The sequence below is a fragment of the Protomyctophum bolini genome (assembly GCF_963924005.1).
Source record: "Protomyctophum bolini genome assembly, chromosome: 16".
In the NCBI taxonomy this organism is placed as follows: domain Eukaryota; kingdom Metazoa; phylum Chordata; class Actinopteri; order Myctophiformes; family Myctophidae; genus Protomyctophum; species Protomyctophum bolini.
The window spans coordinates 41,412,050-41,435,027 of record NC_137877.1 but is presented as its reverse complement, the minus strand read 5'-3'; the positions used below and the strand labels follow the sequence as shown (position 1 = coordinate 41,435,027).

General features: G+C 46.5%; 3 protein-coding genes across 3 annotated transcripts in view; 2 read left to right on the top strand and 1 right to left on the bottom strand.

Moving 5' to 3' along the window:
* Window positions 1–22,978, bottom strand: part of plekhm3 (pleckstrin homology domain containing, family M, member 3) — a 465,291-nt gene that overhangs the window by 310,469 nt on the left and 131,844 nt on the right. The window lies entirely within an intron of this gene.
* LOC308330985 (GPN-loop GTPase 3-like) lies at window positions 2,048–5,118 on the top strand (the record flags this gene model as incomplete). The annotated part of the gene is made up of 2 exons (XM_080786054.1): window positions 2,048–2,848; window positions 4,873–5,118. 2 exons carry the CDS (start codon window positions 2,048–2,050, stop codon window positions 5,116–5,118), a joined length of 1,047 nt encoding a protein of 348 aa, XP_080642180.1.
* Window positions 5,049–21,580, top strand: LOC308331289 (cyclic AMP-responsive element-binding protein 1-like). Its single transcript, XM_080786660.1, has 8 exons — window positions 5,049–5,183; window positions 11,932–12,041; window positions 14,038–14,202; window positions 14,829–14,929; window positions 16,750–16,913; window positions 17,446–17,628; window positions 19,885–20,041; window positions 21,207–21,580. The coding sequence occupies exons 2-8, from the start codon at window positions 11,940–11,942 to the stop codon at window positions 21,349–21,351; spliced, it is 1,017 nt and encodes a 338-aa protein (XP_080642786.1). The 5' UTR covers window positions 5,049–5,183; window positions 11,932–11,939; the 3' UTR covers window positions 21,352–21,580.

The following is a 22,978-nucleotide window of genomic DNA, read 5'->3' as shown; positions in this document are numbered from 1 at the left end:
TGGAAAGTGTGTGAGTGAGTGACATATATTTACGGCCACACTGACTCATACAGGTATTACAGGCCAAAGTCTGCAGTCTTTATCACATTCAAAATTTAAGAGAGAGAAGCTCTTACCTTTAATGCTTGACGTACGGAATCACAGTCAGACAAATAGAAATAAAATGTTGGTTGAAGTTTACTGCAGAAGGAGATTGTCTTGCAGGTTTCTGTGGTTGATGCCTGCAGCATGCATCTGAGACGTATGTGGAACTAACTACATTTCCTGGGTGTGTGTTTTTTTTTCCCTCCCTCTTCCACTACCAGTGTTATTGTGGGGCTGGCCCCACAATGGGTCGTTCTTGGTTAAAGGTTCAAATTGAAGGTAAGGTAAGGTCATTTTATTTATAAAGGGCCTTTCAAAACAATTTACAGTTACAAGGTGCTGTACACATAATAAAAATGAAACAAGAAAAACACAGTCAACAGCAAAACAGTGATAACAATAATAAACGAGCAACAGAATACATGAAAATATATACAGGCAGAACAAGACTCAATAGAGATACTCACTATATTAGGCCAAAATATGTACCATATAGGTGTGTTTTAAGCAGCTTTTTAAAAGTGTCGACTGACTCTGCATTTTTTTTATTCAGAGGTAACTCGTTCCAGAGTGTAGGTGCTATAGCTGAGAAGGCTCGATCACCTTTTGTTCCCAGCTTGGTAGCAGGGATGATACGAAGGCCTTTATCAGATGACCTAATAAGTTGCCTTGTATATAGGCTATACCCTGGGGTGGAGTAGCTCTGTCAAATATAATGGACCCAGCCTGCATGCCGGCCTGCATGCCTGTATGCAAACTATATGCATGCATACATGAATGCATACATGCATGCATACAACATACATACATGTCTGTCTGTCTGTCTGTCTGTCTGTCTGTCTGTCTGTTTTGTCTCAGGTCAGTCCTGTCATTAACCCTTTCATCCTGAATAACATTGTTATTTTTAATAGAACCTTACATTTATGTATGCATACTATGGTATATACTGTATACGTCAATATGTAAATGTTTTCACCATAAAATACCACCGTATGTGTCACGATGAAAACGTGAGAATAGTAGCGGTAGTTTCCATTACGACAGATTGAAAAGAACCACTTCCCTCTCCTGCAGGGCCTTGTGATGCAATTCACTGTTACATCACAACGTCATCGTGAGCTTTGTTTTTCCACTATTACTTTCGTGTGACAAAACAAACATGAAAACACATGGTTTTGCCTGGAAAGGAGCCAGCTTAGGTGGGTTTGCGATATCTGGTTAGGATGCCTCTCGGGGGTCTCCCTATAGGAGGTCCTCGAGGCATCTGGTTAGGATGCCTCTCGGGCGTCTCCCTAGGGAGGTCAGGTCCTCGAGGCACGTCCCACTGGGAGGAGACCCCGGGGGCAGGCCAAGGACCAGCTGGGTGGGATTACATCTCCAGACTGGCCTTGGAACGCCTCGGGATCCCCCAGGAGGAAGTTACTCATGTTGCTCTGGAGAGGGAAGTCTGGAGCTCTCTGGTGGAGCTGTTGCCCCCCATTACCCAACTACGGATAAGCGGTTGAAGATGAATCGATGGAAATACAAGGTTTCTTTCTGCCTGACAGCGATGGCACGTTTTATACTTTCTGAAACGTTTCACGTTAATCTCGTAATAAACGAATGAGGGAAGTCCGTGAAGGTCGATCACATCAGGCTGAAACCTGCATGGTGCACGTATGCCTGGAGTGGAGTCACCCAAACATGGAGTCGTGATGACGTCATCATAGATACGTCACAGACGACCGACGTCACAGACTGGCCTCGGCATGAATTTGGAGAGCCGCACGGGAGCCCCGACACAACGGCGGGATGTCCCAACGTGTGTAGAGCTGTAGAATCGTGTGTGTGTGTCTGAACGGAAACAAGACGGTGATATATCCCTTCGGACCAAGTGGTTTTGACTGCATCTCTGTACTGTTTGCATTTCTGCCAATAAAGTATTCAGTCAATCAGTCAATCAATCAATCAATCAATCAAGAGGATGCCTCGCTACGCCCAGCTGGTGATAGGCCCGGCGGGCAGCGGCAAGAGCACCTACTGCGCCACCATGGCGCGCCACGCCCGGGCCATCCGCCGCCACGTCCAGGTGGTCAACCTGGACCCCGCCGCCGAGCACTTCGACTACCCGCTGGCGGCCGACATCCGCGAGCTGATCAGCGTGGACGACGTGATGGAGGCCGGCGGAGGAGGCGGCTACGGCCCCAACGGGGGCCTGGTCTTCTGCATGGAGTACCTGGGCCGCAACCTGGCCTGGCTGGAGGAGAGCCTGGGCCAGGCGGAGGACGACTACCTCCTCCTGGACTGCCCCGGGCAGATGGAGCTGTACACCCACCTGCCCGTCATGCGGAGCCTGGCGGCGGAGCTGCAGCGCTGGGAGTTCCGCGTGTGCGCCGTCTTCCTGGTCGACGCCCAGTTCGTGGCCGACTCCTTCAAGTTCGTGTCGGGCGTGATGGCGGCGCTGAGCGCCATGGCGTCCCTGGAGCTGCCCCAGGTGAACGTGCTGACCAAGATGGACCTGCTGGAGCCGCGGGCCCGACGCCGCGTGGAGAGGCTGCTGGAGCCCGACGCGGGCTCCATGATGCAGGACGAGGAGGGCGGCCCCGTGGGGGGCCAGAGGCTCCGGAGGCTGACGGAGGTCATCTGCGGACTGGTCGACGACTACGCCATGGTGAGGTTCCTGACGCTGGACCGCCGCAACGAGGAGGAGATCGACGGCGTGCTGCGACACGTCGACATGATGATCCAGTACGGGGAGGACCTGGAGGTCCGGGAGCCCAGGGAGGTTTAGACTCCCCCGGGGGAGGATCTGGAGGTCCGGGAGCCCAGGGAGGTCTAGACCCCCCCGGGAGCCCAGGGAGGTTTAGACCCACTTCGGTTGGACCTCAAACGTTGTCATGGCAAGGACGTTTTGGCCGCGGTCCCCCTAAATATATAGTAATAAATGATAGGTAAAATTGTCACTTAATCAATAACTGCTGGTGACCGTCGTCACTTTTAAAAACCAGAATGAGTTAAAATGTTATAGTTGCAAAAATGTATTATTATTGTTCTTCATAAATAGCCCATATTGTGCTGAATAAGACTATGTTTTTTTCCCCCCAATGGAAATATCCTAAAAAAAACGGTTGTATTATAATCAGGGACTAGAGACTATATTTGACATTCAATGTTCTTTAATTGTAAATGAGTCTTGAAGAATGGAGGGGGTTGTCTTATAATTAGAGTCCTCTTATATTCGGCACAATACGGTATTTAATGAAGACTGAATGCACTTTATTGCATTTTATTTACTTGCCACGTGCAGCCGGGCAACAGTCAAGAGTCAAGCCAACCACTGCCCGTCTGAATTAACAGACGTGCAGAGAGTATTACAGCGATAGGGGCTGAAATCAGCTGAAGGCAGGGGCACTTTTGGACAAAAAGATTGCGAAAATAGCAGCTCTACAAGCTCACAACGCGTCGTGCTGGGCTTTGTGAGCTTGTAGATCAGCTATTTTCCGGGCAGTCTTTATAGCTAGTGGAGAAGATGCAGGTGTAACGACATGGATTTAGAGACAAATTAGTTCAACGCAAAATGCTGCCGTTCAACTTCAGGAGACTTCTGAAAGTTCAGGAATTTCAGGAAGTTCAGGAATTCTCCTGATGAATGCTGCCTTCCGGCATGGCATGGAAAGCAGAGGAGAGGCATGTGCATTTCTTTCACCAAGTAAATCCCGCATTGGAATGGAAATGTAGTGTTTGTGTAAGACGGAAATCTACACTAATAGGATAATAGTTTAAGTGTTTAAGAGAATGATCGTGCAATTATTTCAAGAGAACATATTAAGGAGCCGAGAATAGATATATACACACGGCTTCATCATCAACTACTGTTTATAAGAAAGGTAAAGGTATATAGGGACCCCCAAAATAATCTTATTTGAACTGGGGACCCCCTATCCAGTTTCGAGTCATACATAGACTCCATTATTCCAAATTAAAATGACATAACATATACCCAGATATTTCTTCGCATTGTGACAAATGTAATACAATAGATGCAAATCTTCTTCATAGCTTTGCCCTTTGCCCTCGGATACAAAGATATTGGATTAAGATATTTGAGACGCTCTCTGATATTTTTGAGTATTCATATTGACCCCGATCCTGTACTAATAATTCTGGGTTCGTCAGACTCCATGCCTATATGTTGACGAGAGCACAGAAACAACTCTTCTCATATGGTCTGATGACAGCGAAAAAACTAATTCTGACACACTGGAAGAAGGAAGAGGCTCCTGCATTTAAGCACTGGTTAAATTAAATGACTATAGTACACTTCATCTTGAGAGAATAAAGTATTTCCTGAGAAACAGCAGGGAGAGACAGTTTGATAAGATTTGGCTGCCCCTTGTCCATTACCTGAGTAGAAACGATTAATAGACAGGATACCATTGATATGGTTGACTGTACGCCATTTTCTTTTCAGATGTTTTCCACGAGCTTTCTATCATCTTATTATATAGTATGCAGTGTCACTGAGCAGTATGGGTGGGAGAGGGTTAAGGGATTTCTTTATCTTTTTTGTCTTTATTTTATTTTTTTCTTTCATTTTGTTTCATAAAAAAAGTATTTCATATCATAATGTTTGTAATAATTTATCTGTTCAATAAAAACATATTTGACAAAAAAAAATCTTATTTTTAACTGGGTACTGGGGACCCCCTCAAATAATCCTATTTTAACTGGGTACTGTGGACCCCCTAAAATAATCCTATTTGAACTGGGTACTGGGGACCCCCGGCCCCAAAACAATCCTATTTGAAGCCACAGGCCCCCGAGCCACAGGTTGAGAACCGCGCGCAGCCTTTCGGCCCAACTCGCCGGGCTTCGGGAGCCTTCGTGTGTTTCCGTGGCGGTGAGCGGCCTGAGCGTCGCTCCCTCTCGGCTCTCCTCTACATGGTGACCGGCAGCGCCTCCACTAGTCTACTCTCTGTGTTGTTGTTCTACTCGGTGGTGACGCGGCGGAGGTGTAACAGCCTGACGCGGGCTCTTACGTGTCGGCCGGAATAAAAGTGGAGCTCCGATCGGAGGACCGGGACTTCAGTGACGAAGCGAAGGGGAGTCAGTCCGTGTGGGTAAGAGAAAGGATCGGATCGGCGTGGCGCGGTGCGCCGGTGGCGGCGGGGCTTTTAGAGGGAGAGAAGAATCCCCGCGTTGCGGTGGATGTTTTTTTCGGCCTGGTGGAAACAAAGAGATCATGGCGTCTCGGTGGGTGTATGGGGCTTGTTGTTAGTGGGATGGGATGGAGGGGCTGGCTGGATGGATGGCTGGGGTTAGGGGGGGGGAAACCCACAGTCACTATGCCCAGATTGAAGCGTCCTCTGGGGCCAGACTGTCTGTCTGTCTGTCTCTCTCCCTCCCGCATGTTTTCTACACAAGAGTGGCGGGGAAATGATGAGCACGGAGCGGATACATTGTGTCTTTTGTGCCGCGGCCAGACAGCCAGCCGACCACACCACACCAGGGCTGGCTACATTTTGGCGCATAATAATTCTCCTTTCTAACCGATCCCGCCTTAAATCATGCAATGGCACTGGTTTTCCGTTAGGCTAATAAGGCCGCCCATGATCACTTTATGTATTATAATATAAATCTATATTTTAACTACATACCTATACGAATGCGATACCCGTGACGCCCCCCTCTTGATGATACAATCTCTAGAATGTAATAGATAGATAGATGTCTTTCTTGGCTATCTTTCTCCTGATAAATTGCTGGCTTTGCAGAGGCTATTTTTTTGGGGGGGGTCTTGATGATCGACACATACAGTCATACACCCCCCCCCCCACACACACACACACACACACAGAGAGAGAGAGATCGAGGGTCTTATTTATTAAATACAGGCCTGGACAAAAAAACAGTGTGTGGAAAAAAATAATCTCATAATAACACAATGGAGAGGATATGAAATATGCACGTTGTGTGTTGATAGTAATACAGTAGGCTACAGTAGAGCAGACAGACAGAATGGGAGGGAAAGCCAGCATGCCTGCCCTGGGGGGGGCGTTGCTCCTATGTGTGTGTGTGTGTGTGTGTGTGTGTGTGAGGCAGCCACACATGTTTAAACATGTTACACAGAGTCCTATTGTACTGTCTGGCTGACTTTTATACCACTTAAATGGTGTACAATAAAAGATGGGTTTCTCCAGAAAGGGTAAAAATGCTGATCACCGATCTGCAATTTACATAATTTAACCCCCCCCCCCCACCCACCACCCCCTTGACGGGGGTCTAAGTGGTGACATTGATACATTGATACATTGATACATTGATACATTGATACATTGATACAATACTAAAATTCAGCGAATGTCTGAATGTCTGTCTGTCTGAATGTCCCTGACAGCGCTTTATCTCAACTATCTCAACATTGGCTGGCCCATTCACTCCCACTTTTCACACAGGCATGGACCGTAATTATATGGAGGGCGTAACGGAGCCCTTTTTCCCATTTGACACATTAATGATTTATAGTGAATTTATTAGTGGATTAAAAAATGCAAAAATGGGTATTGTACTGTCAATATGACATGAATATGAATGCAAAGTAGCGGTCCATGTGTGGACAGGCTACCTGTCGCCGTTGTGCATGGTGAGATGTGTGCAAACCGTGTAGTTTATCAGGAGAAGAATACCAAAGGATGCAACATTTCTCCGTGAATTAAAAACACACCGGGCGCAGTACCCCCCCACGGCCACAAGAGGGGGGCAAATATCTCACAACGGGTAAGGGCTAGTTGATACAATTTACAATTTAGGCATTAGAGCAGAGGCTCTTAATCCAGAGCGATTTACATTAAGCAAGAACAAAAAGCATGGCAATACATCACATATACATAAAAAGTAGTTATCATGAAACATGCGTAAGCTACGTAAGAACGTAACAGTGGAATATCTATATAATGAAATATGAAACTATACATACATATATTATACTATTCATAAATAAAGTGATATGACTACATAAAATGCAATTCTAGTGCTGTCTATACGTAACATGCTATAAGTGTATAAAATGCTATTAAAGTCTACATAAAGTGCTATCTAGACTATTAGGGGCTAGGGCAAGTGCAAGGGGCCATGATGGAGTCTGCGCAATCTAGTCTGCACAATCTATGTAAAGGTGTGTGAATGGGTGAATGTAATGCACAATCTCTGTAAAGCGCCTTGGATAAAGGCAGCTATATAAATACACAATTTTCTAAATACTATAGAAGTATTCTGAGTCACCCTGGCTGGACTTGGCACCCACTTGGAGAAGCCTGCAGTGGGGTGTGGTACAATCTGGCACTCGTTCAGAGGTGGTTCTCAAGTTGAACTCCGGGGTCCTTGAGGCCCGGGTTCCAAATGGACCTGGGTGGACCTCAGTAGTACAGCTTCGTTTTTAGGCCCAAAACACAGAAACGACAATTAGTCGCAAGTTCGCAACTCCTCGCAACAAAACAGTTTTAAGGACATGTCAGTCACACCGATGCAACTCCTTGTAACTGCCATTGGGGTTAATCGAAACCGTTTGGCTGCAACTTTGGAGTTGCATGGCAAATCATCGGTGTGGTTTGGGCCTAACAAGTCTCCGAATGGATACAATAAGGTATCCCAAGTTCCCAAGGTAGAAACCCCTGTTTCTGAACAACAAACACCACAGCAATGATTGATTATTACCATCAGAATAGAGAGGGGGGGGGAGGTATGGCTGAGACCCCGTCGTAAAACAGGTTTATCAGGCGGTGGGCTATAGCTATAGCGCTATGAGGGCACTTGGAGAACGTTTGCATAGAAAGGGCTGAGATTCAACAAAACAAAAGGTGGCCACTGCTGCCATCTGGGCTTGTTTCCAGTGATTCTCAATTTCGCATTTTCATTTCATAATGGTTCTGAAAGAGGTGTGTGTTCAGAGTTCTTCAGAGGGTGAGGTTTTAACAGTTTGCAGAAAAAGCAGTTTCAATACAAGGGTCTGCTGAGAGGATAGGAAAAGCAACCCAGCAAGCCAAATGACGTCATGATGATGTCATGATGACGTCATTATGACTCACACAGCCTACATGGGGATGGTCTTTACGTTCAGGACTAGGCCAGATCACAGCCCATATGGGGATGATCTTTACGTTCAGGACTAGGCCAGATCACAGGCAGAATTTATGGTTGGTTGAAATCAGGTGATATTCTGGGCCAGATCTGACTAGTCTTGGTTTGACTTGATCTGGCCCCAATCGAGACGTCACTAATTCGTCCAGGTCCTGACCGTGCTTGCTGGGAAGAAAGCGCTGTGCCTTGTTTCCATTGGGGTAATTCATACGCAATTCATCGAGGGGGGGGGGGGGCTTCATAGAGGAGTTTTATTACCCTGCAACACACATTTAATGAAGGCTGTACGACTGTAAAAATGTAGGCTCACACACACACACACACACACACACACACACACACACACACACACACACACACACAATATCACATAAATAATCCCCTTTGAATTGATGCAGTCCAGCATGACAATGAATCTGAGTTTCCTTTGGAGACTTTTCTCCCTCCCTCCCTGACTGTTTAGGAAACACATTGTCATTTAGCTATTGTTAGCCACACTAACACTGCACTTGTTTGATCAAACTGTGTATCTCTACTGCTATTTCTGTATCTGTCTATGCATTCTCTATACGGCCATAGCCCCCGTCCGGTGCATTCCGTCAACTTCAGGGCTTTGTCTCTATTTATTCACCAATAGGTGTGTGTGTGTGTGTGTGTGTGTGTGTGTGTGTGTGTGTGTGTGCGCGTGTGTGTGTGCGTGCGTGCGTGCGTGCGTGCGTGCGTGCGTGCGTGCGTGCGTGCGTGCGTGCGTGCGTGCGTGCGAGAGAGAGAGAGAGAGAGAGAGAGAGAGAGAGAGACCTGGCCTGGTGAAGTGAACAGAGATGAGTCAACTGTCCTTGAATGGCCCTGCAGTCATACATTAGGTTGTTCTCTGATCTCTGCCACCCAGCAGTCATACATTAGGTTGTTCTCTGATCTCTGCCACCCAGCAGTCATACATTAGGTTGTTCTCTGATCTCTGCCACCCAGCAGTCATACATTAGGTTGTTCTCTGATCTCTGCCACCCAGCAGTCATACATTAGGTTGTTCTCTGATCTCTGCCACCCAGCAGTCATACATTAGGTTGTTCTCTGATCTCTGCCACCCAGCAGTCATACATTAGGTTGTTCTCTGATCTCTGCCACCCAGCAGTCATACATTAGGTTGTTCTCTGATCTCTGCCACCCAGCAGTCATACATTAGGTTGTTCTCTGATCTCTGCCACCCAGCAGTCATACATTAGGTTGTTCTCTGATCTCTGCCACCCAGCAGTCATACATTAGATTTAGGTTGTTCTCTGATCTCTGCCACCCAGCAGTCATACATTAGGTTGTTCTCTGCCACCCAGCAGTCATACATTAGGTTGTTCTCTGCCTCCCAGCAGTCATACATTAGATTGTTCTCTGCCTCCCAGCAGTCATACATTAGGTTGTTCTCTGCCACCCAGCAGTCATACATCAGATTGTTCTCTGCCTCCCAGCAGTCATACATTAGGTTGTTCTCTGACTGCCTCCCAGCAGTCATACACTACGTGCCAAGTTGTCAGTATATAGTTGTTGCCTGGCACTACGTCTAATATCTGAGGGCCTCACGTTATACAGCTGTTATAGGCCTTTTGAATACTGTACATACTGTACAGAACCCCAAAATGGGCCTCAAGGGGTAAAACACCAAAAGGGATTCCCGACCAGAATGGGTTAAGTTGAAAGTATGTATGTTTGATGAACTATTAAATGTACGTATCCTTTTCAGCAGAAAAGTATTGGTATTTAATTGGTATCAGTTTATTTATGCCCCAGTCACTGCCTTCTGGTTTCAGAGACATATAGCTCATTCTCCCCTGACTGTGCCTTAAGTTAAAGTGGCTATAAGCAATAATATGTCAGAAATGTAAACGACCTCTTTTTTGTATTCAGACGAGTCCAGATGAGTAAAACGCTTAAAAGAACAGTCTCTGTGACACATCTAGGAACCACAATATGCATTCAAAGATGTTCCTAGAAGCTTTGTCATTGGTCGAAAAGAAAAAAAAAAACAACCCCGGTTGAAATGACTAACCAATCAGGAAGTAATTGTATAACGATAAAGGGTGTGAAGCTGTGGAATAGATGTGATGATGAATTGAAAGAGCTAAGGATAAATTTAAGAAGTTATAAAAAAAAAAGTATTAAATAGCTATACAGAGTAAAGGAACTACTACTTCATGTTACTACTGTGACTTTTATTAGCATATTGTTTTGTTTTTTTTTGCTTGTTATTCAGAAAGAGGAAGGAGAGAAAAAAAAGAAGAAAAAAAGGAAAAGAAACATGAATGTTGCACTGCTCAGTAGAAATGTTGTTTGAGGACCTGTAAAAGGGATGTACATATATATTTTCATTTTTATTATTTTAATTTAATGGACAAAAGGGTAGACGTAATAAGCCTAGGCTTCAGTCTATACCCCTTTTTTTCAGAATAAGAAAAAGAAAAAAACTGATGAACTAAGAATGTTTTGTATGGAAAGAAAAAACAAACTAATAAACTAAACTAAACTAAACTAAACTAAGTAGACAGGCAAATCGACCAATGACAAAGCTTCTAGGAAAATCTTTGAATGAAGATGTGTTCACAGAGACTATACATTTCTTTGGGGGCATTTTTACCCACTGCTGGCTGTCTGAATACCAAGGGGAAAAAAGTTTTTACATTTCTGACATATTATTGCTCATATAGCAGCTTTAACCACATGTCCATTTCAGGCATAAAGCAGACACTCTTGTCCAGAACCACGTAGGAAGGTCAAGAACCCTAGTCGGGTTATTTAATGGTCACGTAAATGGAGGTCAAAGAAAGCATTTGATCGCTACAAAGTGACTTAGACGCCATGTAAACATCAAACCATCTGTCACACAGTCTATCTATTTGTTCTGCTGTTGTGGTGGAGATCCACCGGACACCGATCGATCGGTGATCGGCCGATAAATGATCACTCCAAATGACTCGATCTGTGATCGGCAGTTTACCCGATCTGGAGAAACCGTCTTATACCATTTAAGAGGTATAAAAGTCAACCAGATGTAGTATAATAATATCATTTTGCATCTTTGTTGACGGGCCTAAACATTCTCCCCTTCCTCCACACACACGCACGCACGCACACACGCACACACACACACACACACACACACACACACACACACACACACACACACACACAGAAACAGTTTTGACGTGGGTTTTGACATATTATAATTTTGGAAATATTAAAAATGTCCCTTTTAGGTAGAAGATCGGTATCAGTATAAGAAGAACAATCGGTGATCGTTCCCAAAAGCCCTGATCGGCTCATGCCTAATTTGTGGTCAAGCAAACCAGAGTATGTCTCCCTGAATAATTACAAACAACAAACATTAAATTATCTTTATTGTTAATGGCATTTAATGTTTGTGTTGGGGACAAGATGACAGTTTTAAGTCTTAAAACAAACATTGAACTAAAAACAAACATTAAACCCGCCCGTCAAAAATAGAAAGAAAAAAAAAAAACACAGTTTGATGAAAGTACAGTTCAATGCAAGGTTTGCTAAGAGGACAAGCACTAATACTTGTTTACATTGGGGTCCTCACTCCTCAATTAATCAGAACATTTAAAGACATTCACATAACCCTCCCGCAGTAACCACTAGCATCTCATCTCTGTCAGCTGGATCGTGTCTAAAAACGGTCACTTTTTCACGAGGTTGGTGTTTGTAACGACGTTCATCTGTCCACAGCTCAGCCAATGAGGATGGAGTCTGCGGTGGAGGCCCAGCAGGGGGTGGAGACTGCTGTGGAGACAGAGACCCAACAGATCACACAGGCTCAGATCCAGACCCTGGCACAGGTGACTGACTAATTACTACTATTAGTAACTAGACCACACACAGGTGACTGACTGCTAACTAATTATTACTATTAGTAACTAGACCACACAGGGGGCTGACTGCTAACTAATTACTACTATTAGTAACTAGACCACACACAGGTGACTGACTGCTAACTAATTACTACTATTAATAACTAGACCACACACAGGTGACTGACTGCTAACTAATTACTACTATTAGTAACTAGACCACACAGGTTACTGACTGCTAACTAATTACTACTATTAATAACTAGACCACACACAGGTGACTGACTGCTAACTAATTACTACTATTAGTAACTAGACCACACAGGTGACTGACTGCTAACTAATTACTACTATTAATATCTAGACCACACACAGGTGACTGACTGCTATCTAACGAATGAATTGTTTTATTTAAGCGTAATCGTAATAGTTTTTGCCGATTTATAGAAAATGTATAGATGTATAGAAATATAAGAAATGTAATGGAGCCTGGAGGAACCACAGGAATGTGGCAGGTCATGCCAGGCTAGCAGAGCCCACGCTGTGCAGGCAGGAGGCAGGCCGGGTAGGGCAGGGCAGGGCAGGCAGGGAGGGAGGGAGGGAGGGAGGCAAGCAGGCAGGCAGGCAGGCGGGCAGGCAGGTGGGCAGGAGGCAGGGAGGGAGGTGGGCAGGTAGGGCCCATACTGACACCTTCCTAACCAACACATAGACAGGGCCCATACTGACACCTTCCTAACCAACACATAGACCGGGCCCATACTGACACCTTCCTAACCAACACATAGACAGGGCCCATACTGACACCTTCCTAACCAACACATAGACAGGGCTTATACGGACACCTTCCTAACCAACACGTAGACAGGGCTTATACGGACACCTTCCTAACCAACACGTAGACAGAGCCCATACTGACACTTATTTATATCCGTGTTCCTCAATTGGCACAGTTGACGCTGTGTCTCCATCTGCAACCACTGACTAACCTTACTGACCCCCCCCCCCCCCCCCCCCCCAAAATCATGCTGCAGTTGGTTCACAACTCAACAAACTTGCTTTGAGGTTGAGGTTGAGGTGGGGAGACAGACTGAGCCTGGCTGGGTGTGATTCCACAAATAGGCCATAGCTAGAGCCAAGAGAGGTGGATTACTGCTCATATGACACACAGAATATCATATTACTACTTTTATATTCTTACCTGTTTTCAAGCAGTTTTTTTTTATTCACGTGTGTGTAGCGTTGAATGGGTGTGTATGCGTGCGTGTGCATACCAACCACTGAGGGGGGGGGAAGGTACTGTATTCTGTATGACACGGCTAAACAGGCCTATCTATATGAACTAGATTTTAGTGGACAATTTAATTAAAAGGTTAATATATCAATCCATAATCCATGGCCCGGATTATGGAAACATACATTAACCCCTTCAGCCCTATGTACTGTACATTTTTGGCCATTTGAAAATAGCCGATCTACAATGGCGAAGCATTGTGAGCTTGTAGAGCACAAGATTTTCATACATTTGAAACACTTGAAATGGGACGTTCTGTGTGACGAGCACTTTCTTACTTTTGGTACTTAGAAGTACATTTACTTAGAAGTATTTTCATTGTAGTATAGTTTCATTGTTGTGAGCTCGTAGCTATATTTCCAGCATGCAACCAAGCTGTAAAATGACTTATACTGGTTCTCTTGTCCACTATAGTCCCTTCCTAAACATTTTAGTCAAAGTTATCTGTTGACGAAATTATATATCAATATATTATTTAGTCTTATAGTTTTGTCATCACAGCTTATAGTTTTCATTTAGTAGTTTCCGTCGGTGATAAAAAGGTAGTCGACGAACAATCTTTCGTCTTAGTTTTAGTCAACGGAATGAACACCGATTGATATCTTTACTTGAGTAACGCTACAGCACTGTCCTCCACTATACTGCCTCCCTCCCCCCACCGCTGATACTAAACCCTGTGGATGTGGATGAAAGGAAGCTTGTATGTTTCAGGTGCAGATGGCGGGCGGCCACGGGGGGGCCGGCGGGAACACGGTCACGCTGGTGCAGCTGCCCAACGGTCAGACGGTGCAGGTCCACGGGGTCATCCAGGCCGCGCAGCCCTCCGTCATCCAGTCGCCTCAGGTCCAGGCGGTACAGGTAACTACTAAACTACACTGACTGACTCATTCATTAACTTGAAGTATAATTCAAATGTAACGATATAATGTAACTCTTATGAGAGCATAACATGCAATTCAATTCAATTCAATTTCAATTGGCTTTATTGGCATGAGAAAACGTTTACGTTTACATTGCCAAAGCAGAAAGATCAACAATACAGCAATACAATCAAAACATCCAAATTATGTACTTTGAAGGTCAGAATCTTCAATTCATCAACTTCTATGTACGAGGATCACTCGATGCAGGTATAGTGCAGGAATATACACAATGATTAGTCTTTAGGGTGGTTGTCCCCTGCCTGGCTCCGAACCCCACGATTTTTAATCATTTGTGTGTGTGTGTGTGTGTGTGTGTGTGTGTGTGTGTGTGTGTGTGTGTGTGTGTGTGTGTGTGTGTGTGTGTGTGTGTGTGTGTGTGTGTGTGTGTGTGTGTGTGTGTGTGTGTGTGTGTGTGTGTGTGTGTGTGTGTGTGTGTGTGTGTGTGTGTGTGTGTGTGTGTGTGTGTGTGTGTGTGTGTGTGTGTGTGTGTGTGTGTGTGTGTGTGTGTGTGTGTGTGTGTGTGTGTGTGTGTGTGCGTGCGTGTGCGTGTGTCCCCTCCAGATCTCCACCATAGCAGAGAGTGAGGACTCTCAGGAGTCGGTGGACAGCGTGACAGACTCCCAGAAACGCCGGGAGATTCTTTCGCGGCGGCCCTCCTACAGGTAGAAAAGTGTGTGTGTGTGTGTGTGTGTGTGTGTGTGTGTGTGTGTGTGTGTGTGTGTGTGCGCATGGAACCGAAGAATGAAGTTTTATCACCCACTGAAGCCCTGTTTTGTCATACATTTTGTATTTGACAGCAATATAGGTATTTCGTTTTGGTCATATTTTAGTCATATGACGAGTTTTAGTCTTAGGCCCTCATTTATCAACGTATCGTGCGTATGCCAAAATATGGGTGCACGCCGAAATTTACCGAAATCTTCGGCATTTACCATTTCCGCCAAAAGCTTGAAATTGAACTTGACAAAGTTCAAAACTCACGTCTGGTCGGGAGCTGTCGTACGCTTTGTCCTCACCTGTTTTTCTGTCGTAGAACAGCGGAGCAGCGTTGTTTGACCAGCTGAGAGGCTGTCACAGGCATCTAAACATATATGTTTTCACTCCTAAAATGTATAAAACTAATAATAGCCTACATGTGAAAAAACAATATTTTGTAAAGTCATATGAAATTGGTAGGATTTTACCAAGTGCAAGCTTATTAAAATCGCGCAATTAAAAACAATGCTTTAAGCCATTTAAATAGTGTTTTGCATGAGCGCATACCGGTAGCCCCCCGACCCCCCCTCCTAACTTAATTCCATGACTGGATCCATGATTTGCAGTGCTGCAGCTTTAGATTTTCTTTTCGCAGATAAGTAACCCTGGGACCGAGCTATGCAGCTATAGTCAAGTCTACCACCAACGGCAACTGCAGTCTACAGCCATGTCTTTCTCGCGTTATACGTCTCGTCCTTTTAATTAAGGATAAACCCGACGCGCTCGAATGCCAATAAATGTGACATAATATGCCGACAGTGTCGAGGCAGCGCAAAGTGGGGACCGCTTCTTTTTTTTTGTTGTCATATGGAAAATCACGGGTTACCGCCAACTTCACTTCCTAAACTTTAGGCTGCGCAGGGAGGCAATCTAATATAGCCTACAGTGAGTAATGTCATAAACGTGCATGCAGGTCCGAACAGGAGCGGAGGAAAACGGCATTTGTCACGGGCTGTGCGTGTCCAAACTCATTCCAATGACGTCGTGAGCAATGTTAATTTTGCTTCACATAATCACAGGTTCAGGTTTTCGTTCACTTATCTTGTTTGTATATTAAATGAATAAACATTTTAATAATTCCATAACTAACACACAGTGACAGTTGCTTGCAAGTTGCATGTGCGTGCGTCTGTGTGTGTGTGTGTGTGTGTGTGTGTGTGTATGAGAGGGGGGTGAGGCGGTCAGCAAGGCAAGGAAGGCTTGACTTGATGCAACTATGGTTTCCAAGATCGTACTGCAGTTGTTCATGTCGCAAAAACGAGGGCGAGGCTTGATTTCATAGGCCGTCACATTTATTAACGTCGGAACGAAATTAAGGAAAAATGTGCTGTTTGCGATCACTTTATAAATGCCGTGGCGACGTGGGTGTACTACGAAACCTACACTCGAATCTGTGGCAGATTTTTACACTCAATTGATAAATGAGGGCCGTAGTCTAGTCAAGGGCGCTTTCACACCGGTGGCTGTTTGATTCGTTTAAATACGAACCATGACCCGCTTACCCATTTGGTTCGGCTGGTGTGTGAACGTGCATCCGAACTCTGGTGCGGATCAAAGAAAGGAACCATGGTCCGCCAAAAAAAGGCCGAACTCGGTTCGCTTCCAAACGAACCACGGTGCGGTTCGTTACTGGTGAGAAACGCATTCGGACCAAATACAGGACGATAGCCAAAATAGCCATACGACGTTGAACCTTGTTGCGTTCCGGTCCGTTCCGTCCCAACAGGAAGATCCTGAACGACCTCTCGTCAGACGCCCCCGCGGTGGCACGCATCGAAGAGGAGAAGGCCGAGGAGGACGCCGTGGCCGTCACCCAGCCCACCATCGCCACGGTGACCATGCCATCCACCCAGACCGTGCCCATCTACCAGACCAGCAGCGGGCAGTACAGTAAGTTATAGCACCATGCCATCCATCCACGGTGCCCATCTACGATACAGTAAGCTGCTCTCCCCTCCTCTCCCTCTCCCACCCAGTCGCCATCACCCAGGGTCAGGGTTAAGGTTCTCTCCCCTCACCTCTCCCCCTCCTCTCCCTCTCCCACCCAGTCGCCATCACCCAGGGTCAGGGTTAAGGTTCTCCCCCTCCTCTCCCTCTCCCACCCAGTCGCCATCACCCAGGGTCAGGGTTAAGGTTCTCCCCTCACCTCTCCCTCTCCCACCCAGTCGCCATCACCCAGGGTCAGGGTTAAGGTTCTCCCCTCACCTCTCCCTCTCCCACCCAGTCGCCATCACACAGGGTCAGGGTTAAGGTTCTCCCCTCACCACACATCTCCCCTCCTCTCCCTCTCCCACCCAGTCGCCATCACCCAGGGTCAGGGTTAAGGTTCTCCCCTCACCTCTCCCCCTCCTCTCCCTCTCCCACCCAGTCAGGGTTAAGGTTCTCCCCTCACCTCTCCCCCTCCTCTCCCTCTCCCACCCAGTCGCCATCACCCAGGGCGGGGCCATCCAGCTGGCCAACAACGGGACGGACGGGGTCCAGGGCATCCAGACGCTGACCATGACCAACGCGGCGGGTGGCCAGCAGGGCACCACCATCCTGCAGTACGCCCAGACCAGCGACGGACAGCAGATCCTGGTGCCCAGCAACCAGGTGGTCGTCCAAGGTGAGAAACCGTAGAGCGCAGGTAGTCCTGACGTCACTCACTCGCTCATCCCCTGGTTCTTAAAGTCCTGACGTCACTCGCTCATCCCCTGGTTCTTAAAGTCCTGACGTCACTCGCTCATCCCCTGGTTCTTAAAGTCCTGACGTCACTCGCTCATCCCCTGGTTCTTAAAGTCCTGACGTCACTCGCTCATCCCCTGGTTCTTAAAGTCCTGACGTCACTCGCTCATCCCCTGGTTCTAAAAGTCCTGACGTCACTCACTCGCTCATCCCCCTGGTTCTAAAGTCCTGACGTCACTCACTCGCTCATCCCCTGGTTCTTAAAGTCCTGACGTCACTCACTCGCTCATCCCCCTGGTTCTAAAGTCCTGACGTCACTCACTCGCTCATCCCCCTGGTTCTTAAAGTCCTGACGTCACTCGCTCATCCCCTGGTTCTTAAAGTCCTGACGTCACTCGCTCATCCCCTGGTTCTAAAGTCCTGACGTCACTCGCTCATCCCCTGGTTCTAAAGTCCTGACTTCACTCGCTCATCCCCTGGTTCTAAAGTCTCCTGACGTCACTCACTCGCTCATCCCCTGGTTCTAAAGTCTCCTGACGTCACTCACTCGCTCATCCCCTGGTTCTTAAAGTCCTGACGTCACTCGCTCATGCCCTGGTTCATGGAAGTTTTTCTCGATGGAGAATTAACATTAATCTGACTCTGCCAGATTGCAGCAGTATTGAGTTCACCAGTTCCCTCCTCCTCCTGCCTTGATCTGGTCTCTCTCAAGCAGAAACGATGAACCCGGAAGCAGCGGGACAAAAGATATCTCCATAATCATTTCGAGTTGTATAGTAGTCTTGTTAGGTTGTGTTTACATTTGCACTGTGGCAGCGCTTCAATACGTCATCAGTCTCGCGTTGATCCCGCCCGCCTCTAGCGTCCGCATACGGCCGCATATCGCTCCGGACAGAATTGGTCCGGAGTACATCGTCTCTGCCCGAGAGACACCAGACTCACCCTTCTGGCAGAATGCAAATGTCGCCCAGCAGGGGGAGTGGTTTCACCAGGCTAGAATAACATGGGGTCATCTTAAAATCGTCTCATTATAAGCATTGTGGTCAAAAAATAAACAAACTGTCTCAGCGTTGTTGTCAGGGGAGGTGTCTGTATCGTTTATGACAGTCAGTCCCTCATATTTGATATATTCTGTTTCTAGCGAAAAAGTACATGAACCTGTGGACTTTGCTTCAATGTCAACCCCTGTCCGTCTGCATGCACAGTACTGCTTCAATGTCAACCCTGTCTGCATTCGCAGTACTGCTTCAATGTCAACCCTGTCTGCATGCACAGTACTGCTTCAATGTCAACCCTGTCTACATGCACAGTACTGCTTCAATGTCAACCCTGTCTGCATGCACAGTACTGCTTCAATGTCAACCCTGTCTACATGCACAGTACTGCTTCAATGTCAACCCTGTCTGCATGCACAGTACTGCTTCAATGTCAACCCTGTCTTCATGCGCAGTCAGTGCTGCTTAATGTCAACCCTGTCTGCATGCACAGTACTGCTTCAATGTCAACCCTGTCTACATGCACAGTACTGCTTCAATGTCAACCCTGTCTGCATGTGCAGTCAGTGCTGCTTAATGTCAACCCTGTCTGCATGCACAGTACTGCTTCAATGTCAACCCTGTCTGCATGCACAGTACTGCTTCAATGTCAACCCTGTCTGCATGCACAGTACTGCTTCAATGTCAACCCTGTCTGCATGCGCAGTCAGTGCTGCTTAATGTCAACCCTGTCTGCATGCACAGTACTGCTTCAATGTCAACCCTGTCTACATGCACAGTACTGCTTCAATGTCAACCCTGTCTGCATGTGCAGTCAGTGCTGCTTAATGTCAACCCTGTCTGCATGCACAGTACTGCTTCAATGTCAACCCTGTCTGCATGCGCAGTCAGTGCTGCTTAATGTCAACCCTGTCTGCATGCAGAGTACTGCTTCAATGTCAACCCTGTCTACATGCACAGTACTGCTTCAATGTCAACCCTGTCTGCATGCGCAGTCAGTCCTGCTTCAATGTCAACCCTGTCTGCATGCACAGTCAGTACAGTACTGCATCAATGTCAACCCTGTCTGCATGTGCAGTCAGTCCTGCTTCAATGTCAACCCTGTCTGCAGGCGCAGTCAGTACTGCTTCCGTAGGATTGCATCCAACGAAGCCGTGTTGCACTTGAACCACCTTTGATTGAATCTCTCCACCTCCCTCCAGCTGCGTCCGGTGACGTCCAGGCCTATCAGATCCGAACGGCCCCGGCCAGCACCATCGCCCCCGGGGTGGTCATGGCCTCGTCCCCCGCCCTGCCCGAACAGGGCAGGGAGACCGAGGTGGTCACACGCAAGAGGGAGGTCCGCCTCATGAAGAACAGGTATGAAAGATGACGTGATGAAGTGTAAACCGTATTACCGTAAGCACTGTTGATGTTCAATTTTTATTTAAGTGTCAAATCACGACAAGTTGTCTCAAGACACTTTACATATAAAGCAGAAAACCAACAAAGATCCAAATGAAGTTGGCAGCACGTTTTGATTGTTTTACTCATAGTCTTCTGAATAAAACATACAGTCCCTCCCTGACATTTAGTTCTACTGGATCTCTTCCCCACTAGTCCTTCCCTAACATTTAGTTCTACTGGATCTCTTCTCCACTAGTCCCTCCCTGACATTTAGTTCTACTGGATCTCTTCTCCACTAGTCCCTCCCTAACATTTAGTTCTCCTGGATCTCTTCTCCACTAGTCCCTCCCTAACATTTAGTTCTACTGGATCTCTTCTCCACTAGTCCCTCCCTGACATTTAGTTCTACTGGATCTCTTCTCCACTAGTCCCTCCCTAACATTTAGTTCTCCTGGATCTCTTCTCCACTAGTCCCTCCCTAACATTTAGTTCTACTGGATCTCTTCTCCACTAGTCCCTCCCTAACATTTAGTTCTACTGGATCTCTTCTCCACTAGTCCCTCCCTAACATTTAGTTCTACTGGATCTCTTCTCCACTAGTCCCTCCCTGACATTTTAGGCAAAATTTATTTTGTTGACGGAATTGTCCGTATATCTAGTCTCAGTTTTAAGTCGTCATAGCTCAGTTTTCATTTCGTTTTCTTCAGTGAAAAAAAGGCAGTCGGTGAACATTTTTATCGTCAATAGTTTTAATCGCCAAAATCAATACTGACTGTAAGCGTATACTTCTATACTGTGACGTACGGCTAGCGCCTGACCAAAGCGCAATGTGAAACATGTCACGCTCAGTTACAACTAAACTATCCAGGCTAATACCAGCTAGCTACTAGCAGTACCAGTTGAGTTAAACTATAGGCTAATACCAGCTAGCTACTAGCAGTACCAGTTGAGTTAAACTATAGGCTAATACCAGCTAGCTACTAGCAGTAGGCCTACCAGTTGAGTTAAACTATAGGCTAATACCAGCTAGCTACTAGCAGTACCAGTTGAGTTAAACTATAGGCTAATACCAGCTAGCTACTAGCAGTACCAGTTGCATTAATGGCTTTGAAACGTCTTGTCGTGTCTCACCCTGCAGGGAGGCGGCGCGCGAGTGTCGTCGCAAGAAGAAGGAGTACGTCAAGTGTCTGGAGAACCGCGTGGCCGTTCTGGAGAACCAGAACAAGACCCTGATCGAGGAACTGAAAGCCCTCAAAGACCTGTACTGCCACAAGTCTGACTAGAAACACCACCCCTGACCCCACACCCACCCGTCAAAGACCTGTACTGCCACAAGTCTGAGTAGAAAACATCACCCCACACCCACCCGTCAAAGACCTGTACTGCCACAAGTCTGACTAGAAACACCACCCCACACCCACCCGTCAAAGACCCGTACTGCCACAAGTCTGAGTAGAAAACATCACCCCACCCGTCCCCTCAAAGACCTGTACTGCCACCGCTCAAAAACACACACACACACACACACACACACACACACACCGCTGTGTGTGTGTGTGTGTGTGTGTGTGTGTGTGTGTGTTTACGTGTGTGTGTGAAAATGGCTGTGTCCTGTCTGAATTTTCAGTTGATATATTTCCTTGCCGTGCACTCGTACAGCATTAGTACAGTGCACCAACTAACTGCGTTATGCAGAATTTTAAATAGATTTTTATATCCATTTCCCTCTCCAGTAACATGGCTTTAAGTACGGAGTGGCAAGTTAAAAGGGTACAAAATACCTTCAAATTATAACACATCTGTGCATCTTGACATAATACTAAAACAACAATGTAATGTGAATACACAGTGTGTCTCACCGCCACTCGTTGTGAGCTTTTAGATTGGCTGTTTATTGTCTTGAGCTGTTTTCAGTCAAGCGACGAGACCAGAATTCACATTTCGACACTGAGTGTGTGCGTGTGCGTGCGTGCGTGTTTGTGCGTGCGTGCGTGTGTGTGTGTGCGTGCGTGCGTGTGCGTGCGTGCGTGCGTGCGTGCTTTCGGCAGTCATGCAAGCTCAGTCATTAACCAACAAAGGATTCTGGATGGATTTGACGTTGTCACTCGACCCAGCGTTTTGCTGCGGTCCGCATCCTAACCCCTGCTTGGGTTTCAGGGGGGGGGGGGGGGTTGTTGGGGGGCTCGTGTCAACCGGTGGCGTTTGGTTTTCGGCGCGGACTCTGTTTTATGTTCATTTTCTAAGCGTTTTCTAAAAGGATGACACAAACCGCCGCTCCTTCAGGGAGCGACGACGACCCTGGCCGCCTCATACAGCACTTATCAAACGCATTTTCTGTGTTCGGTCTGTGTTCGATGGCCGCCTCAATGCTTTTTCCAATGGAAGTCACGTGGTTTGACCAAACATTTGTGTTTGATGGCTGTGTTCGTTCTGCCCTTCAAACACAAACGTTTGGTCAAACCATGTGACTTCCATTGGAGAAGCATTGAGGCTGCCGTCAGACAGACAGAACACAGAACAGGTGTTTTGCATGTGTATATGGGACCTCACACGGACCGCAGAACACGTGTTTCAACTCGCCCCTTTGTCGCTCTTTATAGAACGACATACTATGACATATTAGTATGACATCATATAGAAGACCTACTATGACATATTAGTATGACATCATATAGAAGACCTACTATGACATATTAGTATGACATCATCAGACCTTTCATCTGTGTTGTGGTCAGTGGTGTGGACAGTAGTACGGTCACTCGAGAACTGTACTGGAGTACATTATTGTTTTAAGTATCTGTAGTGTACTTTACTGGAGTATTTGCATACTAACCCTATTTGAATTTTCTTTGGACACTTCATGACTCTCACTCACTCCACTACATTTCAAAGACAAGTTTTTGGACTCCA

Bases quoted from the DNA above. Each gene is read 5' to 3' on its own strand.
- LOC308331289 (XM_080786660.1), top strand. From the start codon at position 11,940: ATGAGGATGGAGTCTGCGGTGGAGGCCCAGCAGGGGGTGGAGACTGCT. The intron at 12,042-14,037 runs GTGACTGACTAA...TGTGGATGAAAG, and splicing joins AGATCCAGACCCTGGCACAG to GAAGCTTGTATGTTTCAGGT. The intron at 14,203-14,828 runs GTAACTACTAAA...TGTCCCCTCCAG, and splicing joins CTCAGGTCCAGGCGGTACAG to ATCTCCACCATAGCAGAGAG.